General features: G+C 42.3%; 2 protein-coding genes across 4 annotated transcripts in view; one reads left to right on the top strand and one right to left on the bottom strand.

The window, feature by feature from the left end:
* itpkb (inositol-trisphosphate 3-kinase B) overlaps nt 1-12,838 on the top strand; it is a 46,770-nt gene extending 33,932 nt beyond the window's left edge. For both annotated transcript variants that reach the window (XM_029751018.1, XM_029751029.1), the window contains exons 3-8: nt 1,612-1,711; nt 2,102-2,315; nt 3,571-3,775; nt 6,750-6,851; nt 7,642-7,713; nt 9,834-12,838. In XM_029751018.1, coding sequence (XP_029606878.1) covers nt 1,612-1,711; nt 2,102-2,315; nt 3,571-3,775; nt 6,750-6,851; nt 7,642-7,713; nt 9,834-10,055 — 915 coding nt within the window. In that variant the 3' untranslated portion in view covers nt 10,056-12,838. The remainder of the gene's footprint in view (nt 1-1,611; nt 1,712-2,101; nt 2,316-3,570; nt 3,776-6,749; nt 6,852-7,641; nt 7,714-9,833) is intronic.
* A 6,538-nt stretch (nt 12,839-19,376) lies between these two features.
* LOC115192485 (protein stum homolog) overlaps nt 19,377-20,592 on the bottom strand; it is a 29,495-nt gene continuing 28,279 nt past the window's right edge. For both annotated transcript variants that reach the window (XM_029751061.1, XM_029751051.1), the window contains one exon: nt 19,377-20,544. In XM_029751061.1, coding sequence (XP_029606921.1) covers nt 20,510-20,544 — 35 coding nt within the window. In that variant the 3' untranslated portion in view covers nt 19,377-20,509. The remainder of the gene's footprint in view (nt 20,545-20,592) is intronic.

The following is a 20,592-nucleotide window of genomic DNA, read 5'->3' on the forward strand; positions in this document are numbered from 1 at the left end:
CTTTAAAACTGCAAAATGTTCTCACAGTCTCATGACAAAATGTATAAAATAGCATTACAAATCTGCACATTTTTCTCTCTGCCCATGGCAAAATGTGTTGAAATGTGGGAAGTTAGCGGTTTTCCCCAAAAAATGTTTTTGTTGGTTTTTGGGTTGGGGGGCCCCGTGGTGGTAGGTGTTCCCCAGAACACAGCAAGGACAAGGTAACAGGAAGATGACTTTTAATGCCACATGGTACAAAGACTATTCATGACTGGAATATTCACAAAGCCAGGACTCACCAATTGTTTTGTATGCAGACACTTTTCACTACCCAATGTCCATCCATCTGCCTTCAAATTATCCTAGAATCGTCCCTGATTTCAGTGTGCTGCTAAGCCTCACCCAAGGCAGCACTTGCCATGCAGTCAGATGTGTATGTCAGTCACCTTTAGAGCACAGCCTGGAACCAGTTACATACACCCTCAAGCTTCAGTAGCAGTAAGTGAAATATTACTTCTGGACTAATTTACAGTTTCAATGGAGAGAGTCTCTACTATTATTCTGACATTTCACATTCTTAGAATAAAGTGATCCTAACTGACCTAAGACAGGGAATGTTTACTAAGATTAAATGTCAGGAATTGTGAAAAACTTAGTTTAAATGTATTTGGCTAAGGTGTATGTAAACCTACGACTTCAACTCTACATTGACTATCAAGTTTTGTAGTTTTCATAGTTTACAGGTGGGGGGCTGAGATAAAATATACCTTCCAGTATATTTAGAGTCCTGATATTCAGTCTAACAAACAGCTGTCATTTAAGACAATAGTTAAAAGGTAGCTTTTAGATATTTAACTTATTAAAGAGATATTCAATATTAAAGAAATATTATTAATGTCAAACTCTAGAATTGCAGGAACTTTTTTATGCAAATATTCATGTGCATCATTATAATAAAACTCAGTATTCATCTTTTGTGTCTTGATTTAAATAAATATGCATGTGTGCATCATTATAATACAACTCAGTATTTTGTGTCTTAATATTTGCCTTGAAATACCTTCATTAATGATGGTGACGACTTATCTTCCACTTAAAATACCCCTCCATATACCCCTCAAGAGAGGCATCATAAGTCATGTCAAACTGTGTAGAATTGCAGGAAATGCTTTTTAATATGTCAAAACAAATTCTGGGGAATCCCCGGACACCTCTTCTGCTGTTTGCCCTTCTCCCCTCCCAATATCTACACCACAATTTCGCCCTTGGTTTCTATTATTCCTGTGGTCTGTAATAATTCTGTGGTGTATGCTAATATTAGTTAAGATGTGCGCCTGACTGTGACCATCTCTTGAGAGAAAAATCTCTGTTTTAACCATGAACTGCAAAAATAATACACTCAACTACATTAGTGATTGACAGGAAAAGGAGTCAAATGTTAAAGTGTGGTGGCTTGGATTCTGAATGGATAATAAATTAACAATGACGTCCATGCACAACAGAGCATTGTTCTGTTTTTTTCTCTTGTAATACTACAGTGTTTGCTATGAAAACAGACTTGAGTACTGTGCAAGGAACACAACACAGTGTAGGTTTACTCAAAGCGTCCTCTGTTTGCCATCCATACAGCACAAGTCATGGAAGAAGATCAAGAACATGGTCCACTGGTCTCCGTTCGTCATGTCCTTCAAGAAGAAGTACCCTTGGATCCAGCTGGCGGGTCATGCAGGTAGGCCTTGACAACGCTGCTTCCGGAATGTGGGGATTCTGGGATAAGGCTATGGAAGGAATGTGTGTTCTGTGTTCCGCTCTCCTTCTCCCGGCTGGATTGGATACGCTACAGTGACCATTGTGTTTGGAATTCAAATATAGTCTCATGCTAAGCATCAGGAAATACTTGTACATCATATATTCAAAGGCTCAGTACTACAATTATGGCATAGCTAAGAGTTTCATAATATTAGTATTTACTTTAACTAGGCTACCTGTAATTGAATATTTCACTCAGAATCAGATAAGACCTTTTCTTTAGCAACAGGACCAAACAATGTAAACCAGGCCTACAACCTCTACTGTAGTTTGTCTAAATGTTTTTATTGCATGTGATGGTTCCTCTCAGGCAGTTTCAAGGCGGGGGCTAACGGGCGGATCCTGAAGAAGCACTGTGACTGTGAGCAGCGCTGCCTGGACTGGCTGATGAATGACGTGCTGCAGCCCTACGTACCGGCCTACCACGGAGACGTGGAGAAGGACGGGGAGAAGTACAACCAGATGGACGACCTGCTCTCTGAGTTCGACCTGCCCTGCGTCATGGACTGCAAGATGGGCGTCAGGTGAGTGTCAGACACTTGGAACGACACACTTTCATAGGCAGGGGCATCTCGGCGTTGAAGTTGCAATTAGGCACAGATCTAATCTCAGTTTACCCTGTGGATATCCGAAACTAAAGTTTTAGGGGGTTAAATCAAAATCAGACTGTTTTACTAGCAACCTAAACGGCATGGTAACTCAGATCTCTTTGTTCCGGTTTGACAGGTTAGGGTAAGGTCCAATATTTAGTCAGGCAGACATCCATTACGCCTAGCACCGAGGAGTGACCATCACCCTCCCCTACAGTGAAGAGATGGTCCTGTAGCTAGCAGACAGCCAGCTGGCCCCGCTCTCACACCATGACTTAAATCAGCCTGTGGGGAAAGTGTTGTGAATCCAATTCCATTCCTTTGGGTTAATTATTTGGCTGCTGAACTCCACATATGTGCTACAGTTGCCAAACTCTCCCTTGTTAAGTTTACATCAGATGTATACCATATATGGGTTATAATTGTTCTCTCCTTAGCCACTTTGTAATGTTATTAGTGACCAGTGAAGTATTGGAGTGTCTTCCGAGCCACTTTAAACTGTATGCTAACAGGTCAGGCCTGTTTTGATACAGGATCCTATATTGTTGAAATGAATAGCCATGTTGCTCTCTCCCTCTCCTCTCTTTTCCTCTATAGCACAGCTTTGTTTGCTCATGTGAACATTCTCTGGAAGGGCACTGCACTGCAGAGATGGACAGAGTTAGAGATAACCAGATGGTCAGGATATTAGCAAATTATAAACCGGCCTGTCCAAACACAACAATGTGGCGCAGCTCTAACAGGCTAAAGCCTGGCCTGTTATTGAGGTAGCTGGCTGCTGCAACACGAATCAGAATTTGAATCTGCAAAGGAAAGGTTGAGAAAACAGAGGCCCTTATTCAGGGTTGAACTGAGGAAAAGGGAACCCCTCCTGTCTTCTAAAGTATATTATGTGAAATAAAACAGTTGCTCTTCTTCATTCACATGTTGGCTCCTGGGATATGATCACTCACTATAGCCACGACAATACTATAACAACTTTGTCAAACAAGAATTATCGTTATTGTATTGGACAATGTTTGTATTCTAAGATGTAGAGTACAAATATCCTTTATATTGTCCCATAAAAGGACATTTATTTTGTTGCTGGACTGGTAACACCATAAAACCATAAAATCCCATTCAACAAGTCAGTACCAAACAGATAGGAATGAGTGAGTAATCTCTTTTGCTTCTCTGTCCACCAAAGGACATACCTGGAGGAGGAGCTGACCAAGGCCCGTAAAAAGCCCAGTCTAAGGAAGGACATGTACCAGAAGATGGTGGAGGTTGACCCCCTGGCGCCCACACCAGAGGAGCAGGAGCAGCAGGCGGTCACCAAGCCCCGCTACATGAAGTGGAGAGAGACCATCAGCTCCACCGCTACACTAGGCTTCCGCATCGAGGGCATCAAGGTGAGGACAGCTGAACTGCTGTGTGAATGGACACTACTATGCACCGTGATATACAGTAGAGTGATGCATTGTAACATTTACATTTCAGTCATTTAGCAGACACTCTTATCCAAAGCAACTTATAGGAGCAATTAGGGTTAAGTGCCTTGGTCAAGGGCATATCGACAGATTTTCACCTTGTCACTCGGGTATTCAAACCAGCGACCTTTCAGTTACCTGCCCCACGCTCTTAACCGCTAGGCTACCTGCCATCATACTCTCTAAAACTCACTTAACAGTCAATTGTTGAGAAAATGAAACACTATAGGGAAGATGACAAAATCCTGCATATGCCAGTCTGTACATTCGGTAGTTACTAGTCAAAATTATTAACGGTGAAAAACCCCCACAGATTTCAAAATCTATCCATAAGGAAAAAAGTTATAGTGGGAAATCGAGAGTGTAATTGTGCTTGTAAGGGCTGACCATGATGGTCCGGATTGGTTTGCGTACAGACATAACCTGCAGTCGCCCCTTAATAGCATTCCTCATACTGAGGGTTGCCAGGGCCAACAGGAGGGGATCCCTTCTCTTTAGTCTCAGTGTGTATAGGCTGTGTTGAGTGTTTTTGTCACACATAGGGCCTGCTTGTGACACTTCTATTGACAGTAACATCAGTTGCTGACGCATCCCATTCACTCCCACACACCATCAGTCTCCTCCAAGCTGACATTAATAGATTCAGTGCAGCAGACAGACAGACAGATGGTCTGATCGTGTGATTCTGCCTCATTAAAGCAAAGCATACTAATAATCTTATTTGTAAAAAACTGGGAGCAACAACAACAAAAAAGAGCATATCTGCAGCATATCCTTCCTAGGCAATTACATTACACGAGGGTAGTCTAATTCCTCCTTAAGCCAAGAGGGAGACATCCTGGCCATGTTTGGGCCGTAACACCGTCTTCCAGAATCTGTCTCCTCTAATGAGGGCCTTTGGTTTGACTCTGGAGGGCTACAGACAGATGTGCTGGATGAATAGTTCAGACTGGACCGGCAGTGTAGGGAGCAGCGGCAGCGGCAGGGCTGTCCGGAGTTTTCCACTTCAACCATGTCCATAGATGGCCGCGGCCCGCGGGGCTCCTCTGGCTCTCTCTGTTGTCATGACATCAGGGGTTGCCCTCGGAGACTGTGTGTGGAATCAAAAGGCTCTCTGAGTTTTTTGAGTGCACACAGCTGCTATTGTGTCTGTTGGGTCCCAGCTCAATGCCCATATTATTGTCTGCTTGCATGTTTACGTTTGACAGACGCTCTTAACCACAGTTACAGTTAGTGCATAGTGCATTCATCTTAAGATATTTATCTTAAGATGTTTATCTTTATCTTAAGCTAGTTGAGACAACCACCTACATTATATATATATATATATATATATATATATATATATATATATATATATATATAAAAGTATGTGGACACCCCCTCAAATTAGTGGATTCTGCTATTTCAGCCACACCTGTTGCTGACAGGTGTATAAAATAGAGCACACAGCCATGCAATCTCCATTGACAAACATTAGCAGTAGAATGGCCCGTACTGAAGAGCTCAGTGACTTTCAACGTGGGACCGTCATAGGATGCCACCTTTCCAACAAGTCAGTTTGTCAAATTTATGCCCTGCTAGAGCTGCCCCGGTCAACTGTAAGTGCTGTTATTGTGAAGTGGAAACGTCTAAGAGCAACAAAGTCTCAGCCATGAAGTGGTAGGCCACACAAGCTCACAGAATGAGACCGCCGAGTGCTGAAGTGTGTAGCACGTAAAAATTGTCTGTCCTCTGTTGCAACACTCACTACCAAGTTCCAAACTGCCTCTGGAAGTAACGTCAGCACAATAACTGTTCGTCGGGAGCTTAATGAAATGTGTTTCCATAGTGGAGCAGCCGCACACAAGCCTAAGATGACCTTGTGCAATGCCAAGCGTCAGCTGGAGTGGTGTAAAGCTCGCCGCCATGGGACTCTAGAGCAGTGGAAACGCGTTTTTCTCGAGTGATGAATCACGCTTCACTATCTAGCAGTCCAACGGACAAATCTGGGATTGGCAGATGCCAGGAGAACACTACCTTCCCGAATGCATAGTGCCAACTGTAAAGTTTGGTGGAGGAGGATACTGGTCTGGGGCTGTTTTTCATGGTTCGGGCTATGCCCCTTGGTTCCAGTGAATGGAAATCTTAACGCTACAGCATACAATGACGTTCTAGACGATTCTGTGCTTCCAACTTTGTGGCAACAGTTTGGGGAAGGCTCTTTCCTGTTTCAGCATGATAATGCCCCCATGCACAAAGCGAGGTCCATACAGAAATGGTTTGTCGAGATCGGTGTGGAAGAACTTGACTGCCCTGCACAGATCCCTGACCTTGACCCAATTGAACACCTTTGAGATGAATTGGAACGCCGACTGCGAGCCAGGCCTAATCGCCCAACATCAGTGCCCGACCTCACTAATGCTCTTGTGGCTGAATGAAAGCAAGTCCCCACAGCAATGTTCCAACATCTAGTGGAACGCCTTCCCAGAAGAGTGGAGGCTGTCATAGCAGTAAAGGGGGGACCAACTTCATATTAATGCCCATGATTTTGGACTGAGATGTTTGACAAGCAGGTGTCCACATGCTTTTGGTCATGTAGTGTATCTACTGAGACAGTAAAGCACAGCGTTGTGGTAGTGTTTGAATATGTGCACATTCAGTATGTGCAGACATGTCCTGCTGTCTAAGCAATATGATGCAAAACATTGGGCCACTTTCCTGTTTTGTTCACCTCTTTCAGCAGGGTTTTCCTGCGTAGAGAAATACCTACAGTATGTAGAATGGTATAGTAAGTGCCACGTTATGGGTTTGACTTTTGAAGTTATTTTGCCTCCCCTTGAATGATAAAGGCCTCAGACATAATGTAATGTTGGAGGCCCCATCCTCAGCTCTTTCTTTCCCTTCCTCTTTGCAGAAGGAAGACGGGACAGTAAACAGAGACTTTAAAAAGACCAGGAGCAGGGAGCAAGTGACAGAGGCATTCACTGACTTTGTCAAAGGAAACCAGAACATCCTGGTGAGTGTGTGTGCATGTGTGTGTGAGTCTCTCGGTGTGTGAGTGTGTGTGCCTCTATGCATCTATGTGTCTGTGAGCCAGAGCCCCCTACCACTGTGGCAGACCTCCCTCCCACTTCGCCATGGTCGAAAGGCCTCTGGAGGGAGCTCCCATGGACTTCCCCCTCTCTAATGGCCCAGGAAGTGAGGTCATAGCCGTGGGAGGCTGTGTGTGATGTGGGCCTCCCTGGGTTCTGGAAACAGGGCAGGGAAAGGGAAAGTAGAGAGAAAGGAGGATACCTAGTCAGTTGTACAACGGAATGCATTCAACTGAAATGTGTCTTCCGCATTTAACCTAACCCGAAACTAAACATTCAAACAAGATTTCCTCCATTCCATTCCACATTGGTTTGTCATGTGTTTATCTGGCACCACTAGGCTCAAGCCAAGGCTGGCAAGCCCAGCCAAACCCACTATATCTGTCATTGTGTGGTGGGCCTTGGCCCCACTGTTGTGTACTTAACTGTCACTCATATATGATCTTCATCTCTCTCTCTACTGAGCTGATCTGTTGGCCAATAAGGTTTGCACTATGGAGTTATCAAAATTCACACAATGGTCTGTTTATGAGTAACGTTGTGTAATGAATAAATTCAGTTCAATTTTGGGGTATTTCTAACATAGTTTGTACATGAAATTACACACTTTCACCTTGAGCCTTGAATTAATGAAAGATTTTCAGCTCAGATTTTCCCACATCTCCCTGGGTAGATTGAATAATACCTATTTTGTTCTCGCCTGTCTGTTTTCAGAACTGTTATCTGGACAGACTGAAGGAAATCAGGAACACTCTGGAAATATCAACCTTCTTCAAGACCCACGAGGTAAACAAAATCTATTTTCCGCTGGTATTTTATCTACAGTTATAACATTTATGAATGCATTTGAGATCCAACTGGTAACAGGAGGCTACAATCTGGGCAGTGGAAATACATGAACAATGGCATCTATACAAACACCAACTAATCACAGAACATTGTTATTCCAAACAGGAAGCGTAGTCAGGCTCAGGCACGTGAACAGATAGGGCTCAACCAATGCCTGAGTACATGCCCTTTTGCCCTCCAATGAAAAGGTGCCCTTGCAGCTCGGTGGATTTTTGAAATGTTATGTATTACTTTTTAATTACATTTTAAATGTAACGAATTGCACATCAAACTAGCTAATTTCATAAGCTCTTGAATCTCAGAAAATGTCCCCCTCACCCGCCCCAAGAGCTCACTCTTCTGACTTGCATGCAGAGGCCACTGGCACCGGGCGGGGAGACTTGAATACTAGTAGGAGGCTACTTTTGAGTTGGATCTGTCCTATGTATCTCTCACTGTTAGTGACAAAGAATGGGGCATTTCCACTGCTTCTTAGTAAGATGCAGATTTCAGCTGCAGGACAAACTCAAATGAAGTAAAAACAAGTTTGTTTCAATAGCATAGATAACTATTACATCATCATTCACTCTGATCAGATGATATTTATTTAACTAGGCAAGTCAGTTAAGAACAAATTCTTATTTACAATGATGGCCTACCCCGACCAAACCCTAACGACGCTGGGCCAATTGTGCACCGCCCTATGGGACTCCCAATCACAGCTGGTTGTGATACAGCCTGGAATCAAACCAGGGTCTGTAGTGACGCCTCTAGCACTGAGCTGCTGCGCCACTCGGGAGGCCAAATAGGTAGACACTCTTCCTGATGTCAATCATCTAGGCCTAGGCGTCACTGGCATTAGCTTGCTTACAATGTGGGATGATGGCTGTTGTTGCAGATAGGCCTATAAATTGTTACACCCCCCCCCCCCCAAAAGGGGCACCTTCCCCCCCAAAGTTCTTGGTGCTGTGGCATTTCAGAGGAAATGTTGAGACACAGGCCCTAGAACAAACCTCCCAGGAATAACCTATGTTCTGCTGCTTAGCTGGAGTCAGAAACAGGCTGTGTATGTTAACCCCTCAGATATACCTACTGTATGTGACACCAGTGGGTCTTTATAGTGACATTTGATCTAAACTCAGGTAGCTGATCAATAAGATTATTTGGACTCACATTTGACATCAACCATCTGTCCAGACATACTGTAGTAAGACCATAGAGATGTATAGAGATCGTAACGCTGTATCTGTGCCATTATGTTAGTCAATTTTCTTCCTCTTTTGATGTTTGAAAAAAGTGTAAAGCTAATATTGTTGACTTACTGCAACCTGCAGTGCTGGAGTCTTGAATCAAATCTTGTGTTTCATTTGTTGTGACCACTAGATGGCCGTCATAGCTTAAAGCTGTTAAACTAACTATTTGAAGAAGAAGATAAGGCTCTGATCATTGGCTGATAGCTCCTAAACCATAGAAATCCCCACCCAGTTGACTACTTTAAAATGGAGGAAGCCCTCAATGGCTAAAATGGGTTATTTCCAAGTAATGTGCTCTGTACATCTCTATGAGTAAGACACACCTGTAAAATGTAATCATCTGGATTGCACTGGTATGTACAGTTCAATGTTTTTTCCCTGTCAATGCCTGAATGAGTATTTAACTACAGAAAGCATAGGATCACTAGATCAAATAAGTATCTGAACCTCCAAGTCGTAAGGTAAAGTTTAACAGTAAAAAAATGTGTACAGTGTAAATACATTGAAGGATGTTGATTTAATGGGCAGTTATTTACTCAATGCCGATAACAACCTTTACAGGATTATATACGGCGATATAGACAATACAAAATGCTTCATTAGGCTTCTCCCTCTTTATTCTTAGATGGCTACCATACACACATTTCAACTATATTTTTAAATTCTGTCTTAGCCTATTCTAAACAGGGGAAAAAGTGTTCTTTTAACTAAATGTTTTCATCCTATTGGCACGGGTCCGCTGCTAGTTTGTGTATTTGGTGCTGACAGAGATCTCAGTGTTTTGAGGGCTAAGATGGATCCCTCTCTCCTTCTCTTCTTCCCCAGGTGATTGGCAGCTCACTGCTGTTCGTCCACGACAAGCGGGAGCAGGCCAAGGTGTGGATGATAGACTTTGGGAAGACCACCCCTCTGCCTGAGGGACAGGTCCTGAGTCACAGAGCCACCTGGGAGGAAGGCAACCGTGAGGACGGCTACCTCTATGGCCTGGACCACCTTATAGACATTCTCACCCAAATGGTGGTGACCCCAGAGCCAGACTCACTCTGAGAGGACCGTCCTGTCACCTCTGTCAACCCCTCCCCACCTCGACCCTACCCCCCTGGCAGGACCACCACCTCGCACTACAGTGACGCCTCTGGTGTCCCCAAAAAGCTACCCCTCTCTCTGTCCCTCCCTTATTCCCCCTCTCCCTGGCCCCAGAAAACAAACTGTAACCACACAAGTGAAATGTGATCACTGTTTTGTGTAAACTTGTAGATTCTGTACATACTGCTGTACAGTGTGTTTCTGTTCTGATGAGACCATGGGTTAGGTTAGGTTCTTTCTCTGCAGCTAGTCCCGTGACAAGCCTTCTTGAGATTTTAGTTGGTTTTGTTTAATGCGAGTTCTTTTAAAACTTATTTTAGTGTTAGCTAACATTGTAGAGCACTTCTTGCTTTCATAGAGGATTACATTTCTTATGAGTTACAACTTCTATGGTGCTTGGCCTTGTGGTGAAAGAGAGACAATTGAAATAGTTATATTCAGCAGTCGGGCACTTCCTGTGTTTTTAAACTAACATACAATTTAACATTGACAGAAAATGTCAAGGGTCAATATTACCCTTTTTAGCTGTTAGGATTGCCATATTCCATTTCCTTTATATGATTGAATTTGTGACCCCCTTTCCAGAATTCTCCAATGTTTATTATTAGTTTGTTTCTCATTATGTTCCAAAAGCTATTGTAATAGTGCACTTGAGACTGTGTGCCGTGATGTGACTGTCTATATTCATTTCAGTGCCTTCAGAGTGAAAGTAGAGAAGGTTGCATGAGTAGATTGCCCTCCGATATGCACTAAGAACCTATTTTATTAAGGCTAATGTTGACATTCCTGGAATCAACCATTGAGGAGTGACTATCAGTTCAGAGGTAAATGTACATGAAGCAGAGGGAGTGGGCGACTGCCTGGTCTCTAACAGGAAGTGGCCCTTAACCAAGTGAGAATGAGTTTGCATTCTAAATATTCCAAGTTCTTCAGCCATTCAGAACACTTAAAAAGACCAGGTTTTATTCTCTTATTGTCATGATTCCCTTAGTCAGAGGTGGCATCACCTGTGATACTCTGTCGTTAATGTATATGGCCTAGCATTGTACACCCATAATAATCACTGCTCTTGAATTATCCCATCCCATCCTGTTTTCCAAGGAACCTGTTCTTGAGGGGAGTTTGTTATTGTGCACAAGGCAGCTTGTGATTGCTGTTTGCATGGCTATTTGCTATTCAAATCTACCATTCCTGCCTCTTGCCCAAACATCCTGAGGTGGCAAACAAAACTAATGTGATTTCTGTCTATTGTCTACCAGGTTTATAAACAGGGAGACACTTTCATCATTGTCTGATTGGATTAAATTAGCATTAAGTCATGTTTTGGTGACAATCAGATCACACACGCATGACATTGACCATAGAAATAGTGACTGACATTGTATGGTTGTTTTTATTTATGGCAGTTAATACCGTTTTTTATATGTTTTTTAGCTTACTTTAGTAGTTTAATAGTAATGTCCCTTTAATAGCCATATCACATACAATATTCTCAGTTCTGAGAGTGAAGTGAGGGTGTCCTTGTTTTGTAATGACTGCTCTCTCACCTTTATCTGAGGAACTGAGAGGGGTGTGGTGTGGTGTGTTAGAATGGCAAACATAATGTCCTAAGGAAACAGAGCTCACTTCTCCAAGGCCTTCAATTGGCTGAGGCAGATGATTCTAGCAGGACAAAATAGACACATAGTTTTGACCAATACTCTAGGTGTCAAACTTGTCTTGTCTTTGAGTGCCATTGAACCACTTTACCGATGTAGCAGGGATAACCATCAACTTGACACTTAAAAAAAGGAATTCAGTTGGTAAATTGAGAGTGAAACTATAGGCCTACTGCGTTGGACCAGAAAGCACAGACATAAAGACTAGAGTGCCCTCTGCTGTTACTGAATTGTATTATATTGAGCAGCATAAAACAAATGACATGGGTGTATTTTACCGAAACACTTTTTGACTTTGATTTAAAAATGTTGCCTTTATTCTCTTACTTCGATATTTCTGGAGTACCTTCTTTCAAATCCCTATTCTGTCATTGTGCTTGTAGTTTTTGTGAAGTCTCTTAGAATTATGTACTCATGACCATATTTATTTCTTTGTGACACTTGCACAAGAACACTAAATGTAGCTAGCTGCATGTGATTTTATTTTTTACAATCCTGTCATTTTGTTGAAAGTCAGTCATGATATAATCACTTAGTAGGTCACTGTAACATAGGCCCGACTCACTGCTTCTTACAATGTGTAAATAATACTGTATGTTTTAGAGATGAACAAGAAGTCTGTGTTCTGTGCACTCTACCAGGTGTTCTTTGTGCCTATGATCTGTGAGACCTAGTTTCGGGCTATGCTGGCCACGGAGTGGATGGTTGACGTGGAGATTGTCATAGCAATGTCATCTGTCATCCCAGTCCAGGTTGGCATGATTGTGTCCTTCGTCTTCTAGCCTTGTGCTGTGACACTGTGGGGGATGTTGTGACTGATATACACACACACTGTGCCTTTAGGTCCTCTGGTCATTGTGCTGTCATCACCCATGGATCTTCTTATGTAAATCATGCCATCATGTCAATACTGCAAGCAAAACTACCCACTGGGCACACACTGGTTCAATCAACTTTGTTTCCACGTCATTTCAATGAAATTACGTTGAACCAACGTGGAATAGACGTTGAATTGACGTCTGCCCAGTGGGTATGCTTGGCTGTACAATTTTACCGTAGTAAATTTGAACAATGGTTTAAATTCTACCACGTGTTTGTGCCTTTTATTTCAATGTACAACATGCTCTCTGTCACGGTTACGACACATGTACATTTAGGTATTCCACATGGACTTCTTGTCAAGCACTTTTCACAACCAGTTCTTAATGAATCTTTACACCATGTCATGTGTGGGACAAATCTCCCTAGCCCCGTTTATACCCGATGCTAACTTGCGTCCTTTATCTGGATCTTGTCCACATTCTGATTGTGCGCACATTTTTAGACAGGTGTGGACAATCAAAAATCACATTGTGATCTGATTATGATCAGATCATCCTGCCCGCCTTCGGAGGTAGTCAGACATGCATTGTGTCTGGATATCTTACAAGTGTAGACAGATCTGGATAGAAAAAACATTTAAATCATAATTTTGACAGGTGGCACCATTGACTGATTACATCAATATGTGTCTTACATTAAATAAATAATATTTTGAAAGAATAGCTGTGAAATAATTTGCTTAAAGGAAGAGACCAGGAAATCTAGTCACAATGCAAACACAGTGGATGGGTAACAGATGCATTTTAACCATATGTAGACACATTTCTGGAAATATGGGCACAATCAGAATGTAGAAAAGATCAGGACAAAAGACCTATGTTAGTACCAGGTATAAACGGGGCTCCTGTCTCTTCATCTCCCTGTTCTGCCTGACCAATTTTCATCTAATAAGAGCCTGTTCAGACATTAGGAAACAAGCACAGGAAGATGTAGCCTAGATAAGTTAAGGTACGTGTAAGGATGTACATGGCAGCATGCTTTCAGATCCCCCTCAGAAAGGAGAAGTGCATAATCCCACCCCTAGGCTCTTCGCTGCATGGTGTTTTTGTCTAAGAATATACCTTTTCTATGGCGGGTTAAATACGCCAACAAGATTATGCTCACAATATAAACATGACGACTGACAGGCACAGAGTCAACAGCACCCCAGCACCACAACAACAATACATGTTTTAAATCTAACATTTATTTAACTAGGCAAGTCAGTTAAGAACAAATTCTTATTTACAATGATGGCCTACCGGGGAACAGTGGGTTAAGTGCCTTGTTCAGGGGCAGAACAACAGATTTTGACCTTGTCAGCTCAGGGATTCAATCCAGCAACCTTTCAGTTACTGGCCCAACACTCTAACCACTAAGCTACCTATAAAGCATAAAATAACTTAGAAGAACCACAACCCTAGATGAGGCAGTCATTTCCAACATGGCATTGTAGCAGATGAAGTGTTGTTAGTATGTACTTCTATAGCTACAGTTTGGCCACCAGCGTAGATCGTATAATGTAAACACTCCCAAGCACTGGGAGTATAAATAGAGATGATTCTAATGCTATACAACGCATTCATTTTTTTATTTTACTAGGCAAGTCAGTTAAGAACAAATTCTTATTTACAATGACAGCCTACCCCAGCCAAACCCTAATAACACTGGGCCAATTGAGTGCTACCCTATGTGAATCCCAATCACAGCCAGTTGTGACACAGCCTGGAATTGAAGTAGGGTCTGTAGTGATGCCTCCAGCACTGAGATGTAGTGCCTTAGACCGCTGCGCCACTCAGGAGCCCATAATTCTGAAGAACATCTCCCACACATTCAACCCAAAGTAGCTTACACCACAAAATACACCATTGATCAATTACTGTATAACAAACTGTTGATTTCCTCTGAAATAGTTACATCACCGAAATAGCACCAGATCGATCAAAAGCATGATTTGCTCATGATTGTAGATCAGGCTCTTTTGTTTTTTAGATGCACCTGTTGCCACCTAGTGGCCAAACTACACAATAACAAGCAGATGTTACACGTAGATGGAAGGTCAAGGGGCATGAGAAACATTACATTTCCACAAACACAGCTCTGAGAGTGCATCAGAGTTACAGGTCAATACAAGCACTATATATATATATATATATATATATATATATATATATATATATATATATATATATATATAGTACCAGTCCAAATTCTGGACACACCTACTCATTCCAGGGTTTTTCTTTATTTTTACTATTTTCTACATTGTAGAACAGTAATGAAGACATCACAACTATGAAATAACACATATGGAATCATGTAATCGAAAAAGTGTTAAACAAATCAAAATGTATTTTATATTTGAGATTCTTCAAAGTAGCCCCCCTTTGCCTTGATGACATGATGCCAGATGTGTTATTTCATCATTTTGATGTCCACTATTATTCTACAATGTAGAAAATAGTAAAAATAAAGAAAAACCCTTAAATGAGTAGGTGTGTCCAAATTTTGGACTGGTACTGTATATATGTGTTTGTGTGTGTATAACAACAGAGCTAAAACATAAAAACTAAAAAATAAGTGAGTGTGTGAGAATGATGATGATCTTATTGAGTTGCTTGGGTATTTATTCCCCAAAGCAGGAGGAGAGGACTTCCTTATTTAGTAACGCTTGGCCTGAGTCAGGCTGCTGGCAGGGAGCCTAAGAAATGTTGCTGGTCTGGAGAGAGGGAGGCTTGGAGAGGGGCCGTGCATAAAACCCACCCACACATGTTTACATACTATTTGTATATCTACAGCTGTACAACATTTTGGATCATTTTTTACATGTTGGATTATTGTGTGCTTGTTGACATTTAAAGCATTGATTGAAAGGAACTAGCGACATAAGCATTTCGCTGCACACGTCATAACACCTGCTAAACTGTGTAGGCAACCAATACAATTTCATTTGACACCCTCCTCTTCTTTCTCCTCTCTTCTTCTTTCCTCCGTTTCTTCCCCTTCCCATATTCCCACCTGCACTAGGCGCAACATACTGTAGTCAATGGCTGACGTGTGTAACAGGGTAACCCTTTCTGCCTGTCATCTTGTGAAGTGTCGCTATAACATGGCTCAGGGCTCATCGTCAGAGACGACAACAGATGACAGACAGTGACAAGGCAAATCTCAGTCATGGGGCAGGATGGCATGTCAGCTGTCATCAACTGAACTGGGTGTAATATGTTTAGAACATTTAAAAACGGTACTTTCTATGAATGTTACAAAACTACAAGTAAAGAAAAGGCAATCTTTGAAGTTAGTTTGCTCATACATTTTGCTGGGAAGTACAGTTCTGTGAATACACACATCATTCAACAGAAGTTGGTCATGAATGAACACAATCTGTCTAGAGAACTGGCAAGGCTATGTTGTGACGTGTTATAATGGCTCTCTCCCAGACCTGTGTTTTATTACTGTGGTTTTATAACAGCTCCGGGGGTGAAGGAAGAGATATGACCCCCTCAGATTGACTGATGACAGGCTTTATGTGGCCCTGGTGATACATGTTTCACTGGGCTGCCTACAGGAATCAGAAGATGTTACTGTAAGAGCTTGTGTGTGTGTGTGTGTGTGTGTGTGTGTGTGTGTGTGTATTACTATCCTTGTGGGTACCGGAAATCCCCAAAAGTCCCCACAAGGATAGTAAAACAAGGAAAATCCTCCCTCGTGGGGACATTTCCCAGGTCCCCACGAGGTCAAAGACTATTTTAGGCTTATGGGTTAAGGTGTGTGTGCATGTGTGTGTATGTGGGTGTGTGTGAGGCAGGGGGTGAGGCAGGCAGGGGACATGAGCGAGAGCAGAGATCAGGTTATGGGAATTTCCCTAGATGGTTATGAATCACTGTGGCGATTTGCCAAATTTCCTCCTGGGATAGGACTATCACTGGTCTGTATGAATCACCCGTCCCCTACTGTAAACGACAGTAAAATCAATCGATCTCCTGATCAATCAAACAGAGAAATCGATGAGGTCAATTTGGAGAGGTTTGGGTTGCATTTTAACGAATTCCATTAATGCCATTCAATGGTCCTAGCTGACTGTATTAGTGTGAGGGACATCACGCCTATGGTAGAAAACACCCAAGATGCATGCTGCTGTCAGAACATATTGGGTTCCCGGCTTCCGGCAGTAGGCCAAACAATGATGTACAACATACAGGTAAGTGACAAAATAAAGGAAACACTTGAGTAAATTAGGGTTCTGGCGGCTCTGTTACGGTGTAGGGTGCATTTTCTTGACATGGTTTAGGTCCACTCAACCACTTAGAGGGCAAGGTAAACACCAATTAATACACAAACATTCTGAGTGATCACCTTCAACCTAGGGTTGGGAGTGTTTTCTTCCAGGATGACATTGCCCCCATCCACAGGGCGCGAGTGGTCACTAAATGGTTTGATGAGCATGGAAACGATGTAAACCATATGCCAGGGCCGTCTCCGTCACCAGATCTTAACCCAATTGAACACTTATGGGAGTTTCTAAGTGACGCCTGAGCAGCCAGGTCACCCGTGATACGAGTCAGTAGTCTACATCCATCCATGTCTGAGGACATTGAAAGATGACATGGAAACCAGCCATTAGGGGCAACAGTGAGTGCTGTTACCTTCAAGTAGGTTTTGGTTTTGCTAAAGTGTTGTGGATGGGGATGGTGGAGATGCGTAAGTATTTTCCTCTGGTGCCAAAAGGTTGGATGTTCAAATCCAGCAATAGTAAGTTGTTTTTGAGATTTTGGTTTTAAACCTTAACCCTTACCTTAACCATTCCGAGTTAATGCCTAACCTTAACTCTAACCTTAAAAATGCAGAGTTAATGCCTAAACGTAACCTTAAACACTTAGAAATGTGATGTTTGAGAAACATGGATGAACGTCTAATTCTAACATGAGACTGTGAAAGCTAGTTGGCCTGAGACAGCGTTTTCCACCACTATCAACAAAACACCAAATTATGACATTTCCCATAGAAAAAGGGTGTGGCATCCCTCCAATAGAGTTCCAGACACTTGTAGAATATATGCCAAGGCTCAGTGTAGCCCTTCTGGCTCGTGGTGGCCAAATGGTCTATTAAGACACAATGTTGTTTCATTTATTTTGGCAGTGGCCTGTACATCACCAAGTATTACCTTTACTTTACATTTTGTACACTCCATACAGATTCTGGGCCAACTGTACGCATGTGTTGTTTATTCAGTGATACCACTGAGAAACAGAGCAGCTGCTGGTAGAGAATACGTCTTGCACATTCCCAGAGCCAACAGCATCATGGGAAACAGAGAGTGGAATGCTGGAAACCCACTTGACAGAAACACAGAGGAATGAGGAAATGTACGTCACACCTCTAAGAAGCCTCAGACTGAGAAGCAGAGCTGTGTCCTCACCATATCCGTAGTGTTGATGAAGCACTGTTTCCCATTACATTCACTAACATTCTCTGATGCAGAAAATGAACATAAGATAGGTGCTGTGAAAAGGAATGATATTAGACATCTATGTCAACCAGTGATGTTGAACAAAACTCCTTTGCTATTAGTGGTATTGTAAATACAAATGAGTCTCTCCAGGCCAAGGTCCCATGTTACAGTAGGTGCACACTACAAGGACGAGATGGTGAAGATGCATTAACCGAGAAACGACTACCGAGACCTTGCATAGTTAGGGTATCAGCGGCACCATTGTTGATGTGAGCAGTCTCCTATTGTCTTTTAATGAAGTTCAGAGCGCTCCCTACTGGCCTGTAATGTCATGGTTGAAACAACAACCCAATGCTTTTCTCGCACCGATGCTTTGGGATCAAATCCCGACTGTCTCTGTGTATCACCGTATTGAAAAACCAAAGACAGAGAATTTTAGTATGTTTATATTTGTTGGTATCTCCAGCACTGTTATAAAATGATTTAATATCCACTACCCATAACCTCAGATAGCTTAAAAATGCAGAATAGCACTTTACTGTCTCCCAATCAGTAATGGAATGCTGTGTATTGTCTGTCGCTGCCTGAAAAGATTTAGCACGAAAGCCCGTTCTACCAGCAGAGAGAATTACTTATTTGGAGAAAAGGGATCCATTAGTCTGCCATCAGAGGGAGGAAATTCTACCAAGACACATTTAAAGGACAAATACGGTAACAATAGCCTTTTTACTGTTGACTCAAAAGAGATGACGTCTGTCTGCTGTTATGGAACAGAGATAGAGAGGACATCCAAGGACAACCATTATCCTGCATGCTACATCCATATCATACTGAAATGTGTTTTAGTCTGGTTGCATGTTGAATAATAACATCCGAGACACAAAATACATTTTTCTTTATGTAAATTCCTTATTATACCTTAAACAATAGATCTTAGGACAACTGTGAGGCGACATCTGCCCACCCATGACAAGTCATACGGTTTCCTAATACCTTTGAGCCCTGTCCTGACGACTAGAGCACGGAGTCAGCTTTGTCTCTCTATCATCTCTCACGCTCAGCACAATCGCTGACCCCTCCCTGGCCATCGCTATCCTCCCCTCTCTCAAAGCCTCTGTGTCCCTCAATGGCACCTTTTGTTCAAGTGATGTTGCCATTGCAAGTGGAGAAGTACCAGAAACATCTCAACAATAGATCTGCATATGAGGAAAAAATTGCCGGTTCAATGGGAATGGCCTAGCAACAAGCTCTGACCGATCAGGACAAGAGAGAGCCTTTTAAACCTTGAACACATTCAGTACAAACACAGAGTTGTTCATTACATACTTTGTTTATTGAGGGTGACACTTACTTTTGCTGTTCTGTACACCAATGTGATTTTACAGCTTTTGGGGGCAAATTGGATAACAGTTAAGAGGTCTTTACATTTCACAAATGCATTGAATATCTCTCTTTGTGAAAGTAATGGCAGTCTCCAATGAGGAGGTCATACTCTTCACAATCCAATCTTTAAACACAATCCAAGCTTATGCTATAATCTACGGTATATGTGTATTTTTCTATTATTTCTAGCTTTAAAATCCCACTATTTAAATGGTTCATACAGCACCTCCTCCTGCCATAACTTGTACCAATTATATTCACTTCAGCTCCACGTGCACACAAAGACACTTGCTTAAAATGGACAGTATCTATGGCAACTGGCCCAGAATGATTTACTGAACAAAACATTGATGTTTCACAAAAACGACAACCAATAAATAGTAATACAAAGTCACAGAAGGCTATTAATGTCTGTGTGTGATGTGAGTAGTTTAAATACGATAGACATATCTGAAGAATGATACACAAGGTATCCATGCAGAATATTACTGTATATAAAACAAGATCATCTCCACTTGCCATAAATCTTAATAACATCACACACTATACAGTCCTGGAGGGCTTAACAGACACTGATACCATCTTCAGAGTATTGAAGTCTACTAGTCAAGTGAGTGGTTAAACAGCTGATAATATACACAAAAGGAATAAACTGCACATTTAACTTTTCATAAAAACCACTGAACACTGAATTTTGCCCCAGACAGGATAGATAGTCCTTAGCACACGGTACAGTACTGTACATACAGTTGGCACATATTTATATTCTATTGTGTTATATTCTTCTCTATTTTCACAGGACGCTTCGGGGTGTGTAGAAAACGTCTTTCCATCGATATCGACGTGCTCCTCATTCTACCAATGAGCTGTGAAGTAAAGCAGCAGCAGTTGCAGCAGTAGGCGATACGGTACAGTAGGTAGGGTAGGGTTAAGCCTGTGAATATCATCCTGTCTTGGCTCCCTGCCCAGCGGTGAGGCCTTCTCGCAGCTCTTTTCTGCCCCAGTTGGCCGGGGGGATGCTAGGAGACAACCGTACATCCAGGCTTAACGTTGAGCTGGGCTCAAACCTGCTGGGGAACCCCCTGATCCCTATAGCCTGGAGGACAGACAGGACACAGTGAGGTTACAGGTCGATAAGTAGACT

Source organism: Salmo trutta, chromosome 1 (assembly GCF_901001165.1).
Source record: "Salmo trutta chromosome 1, fSalTru1.1, whole genome shotgun sequence".
Lineage (NCBI taxonomy): Eukaryota > Metazoa > Chordata > Actinopteri > Salmoniformes > Salmonidae > Salmo > Salmo trutta.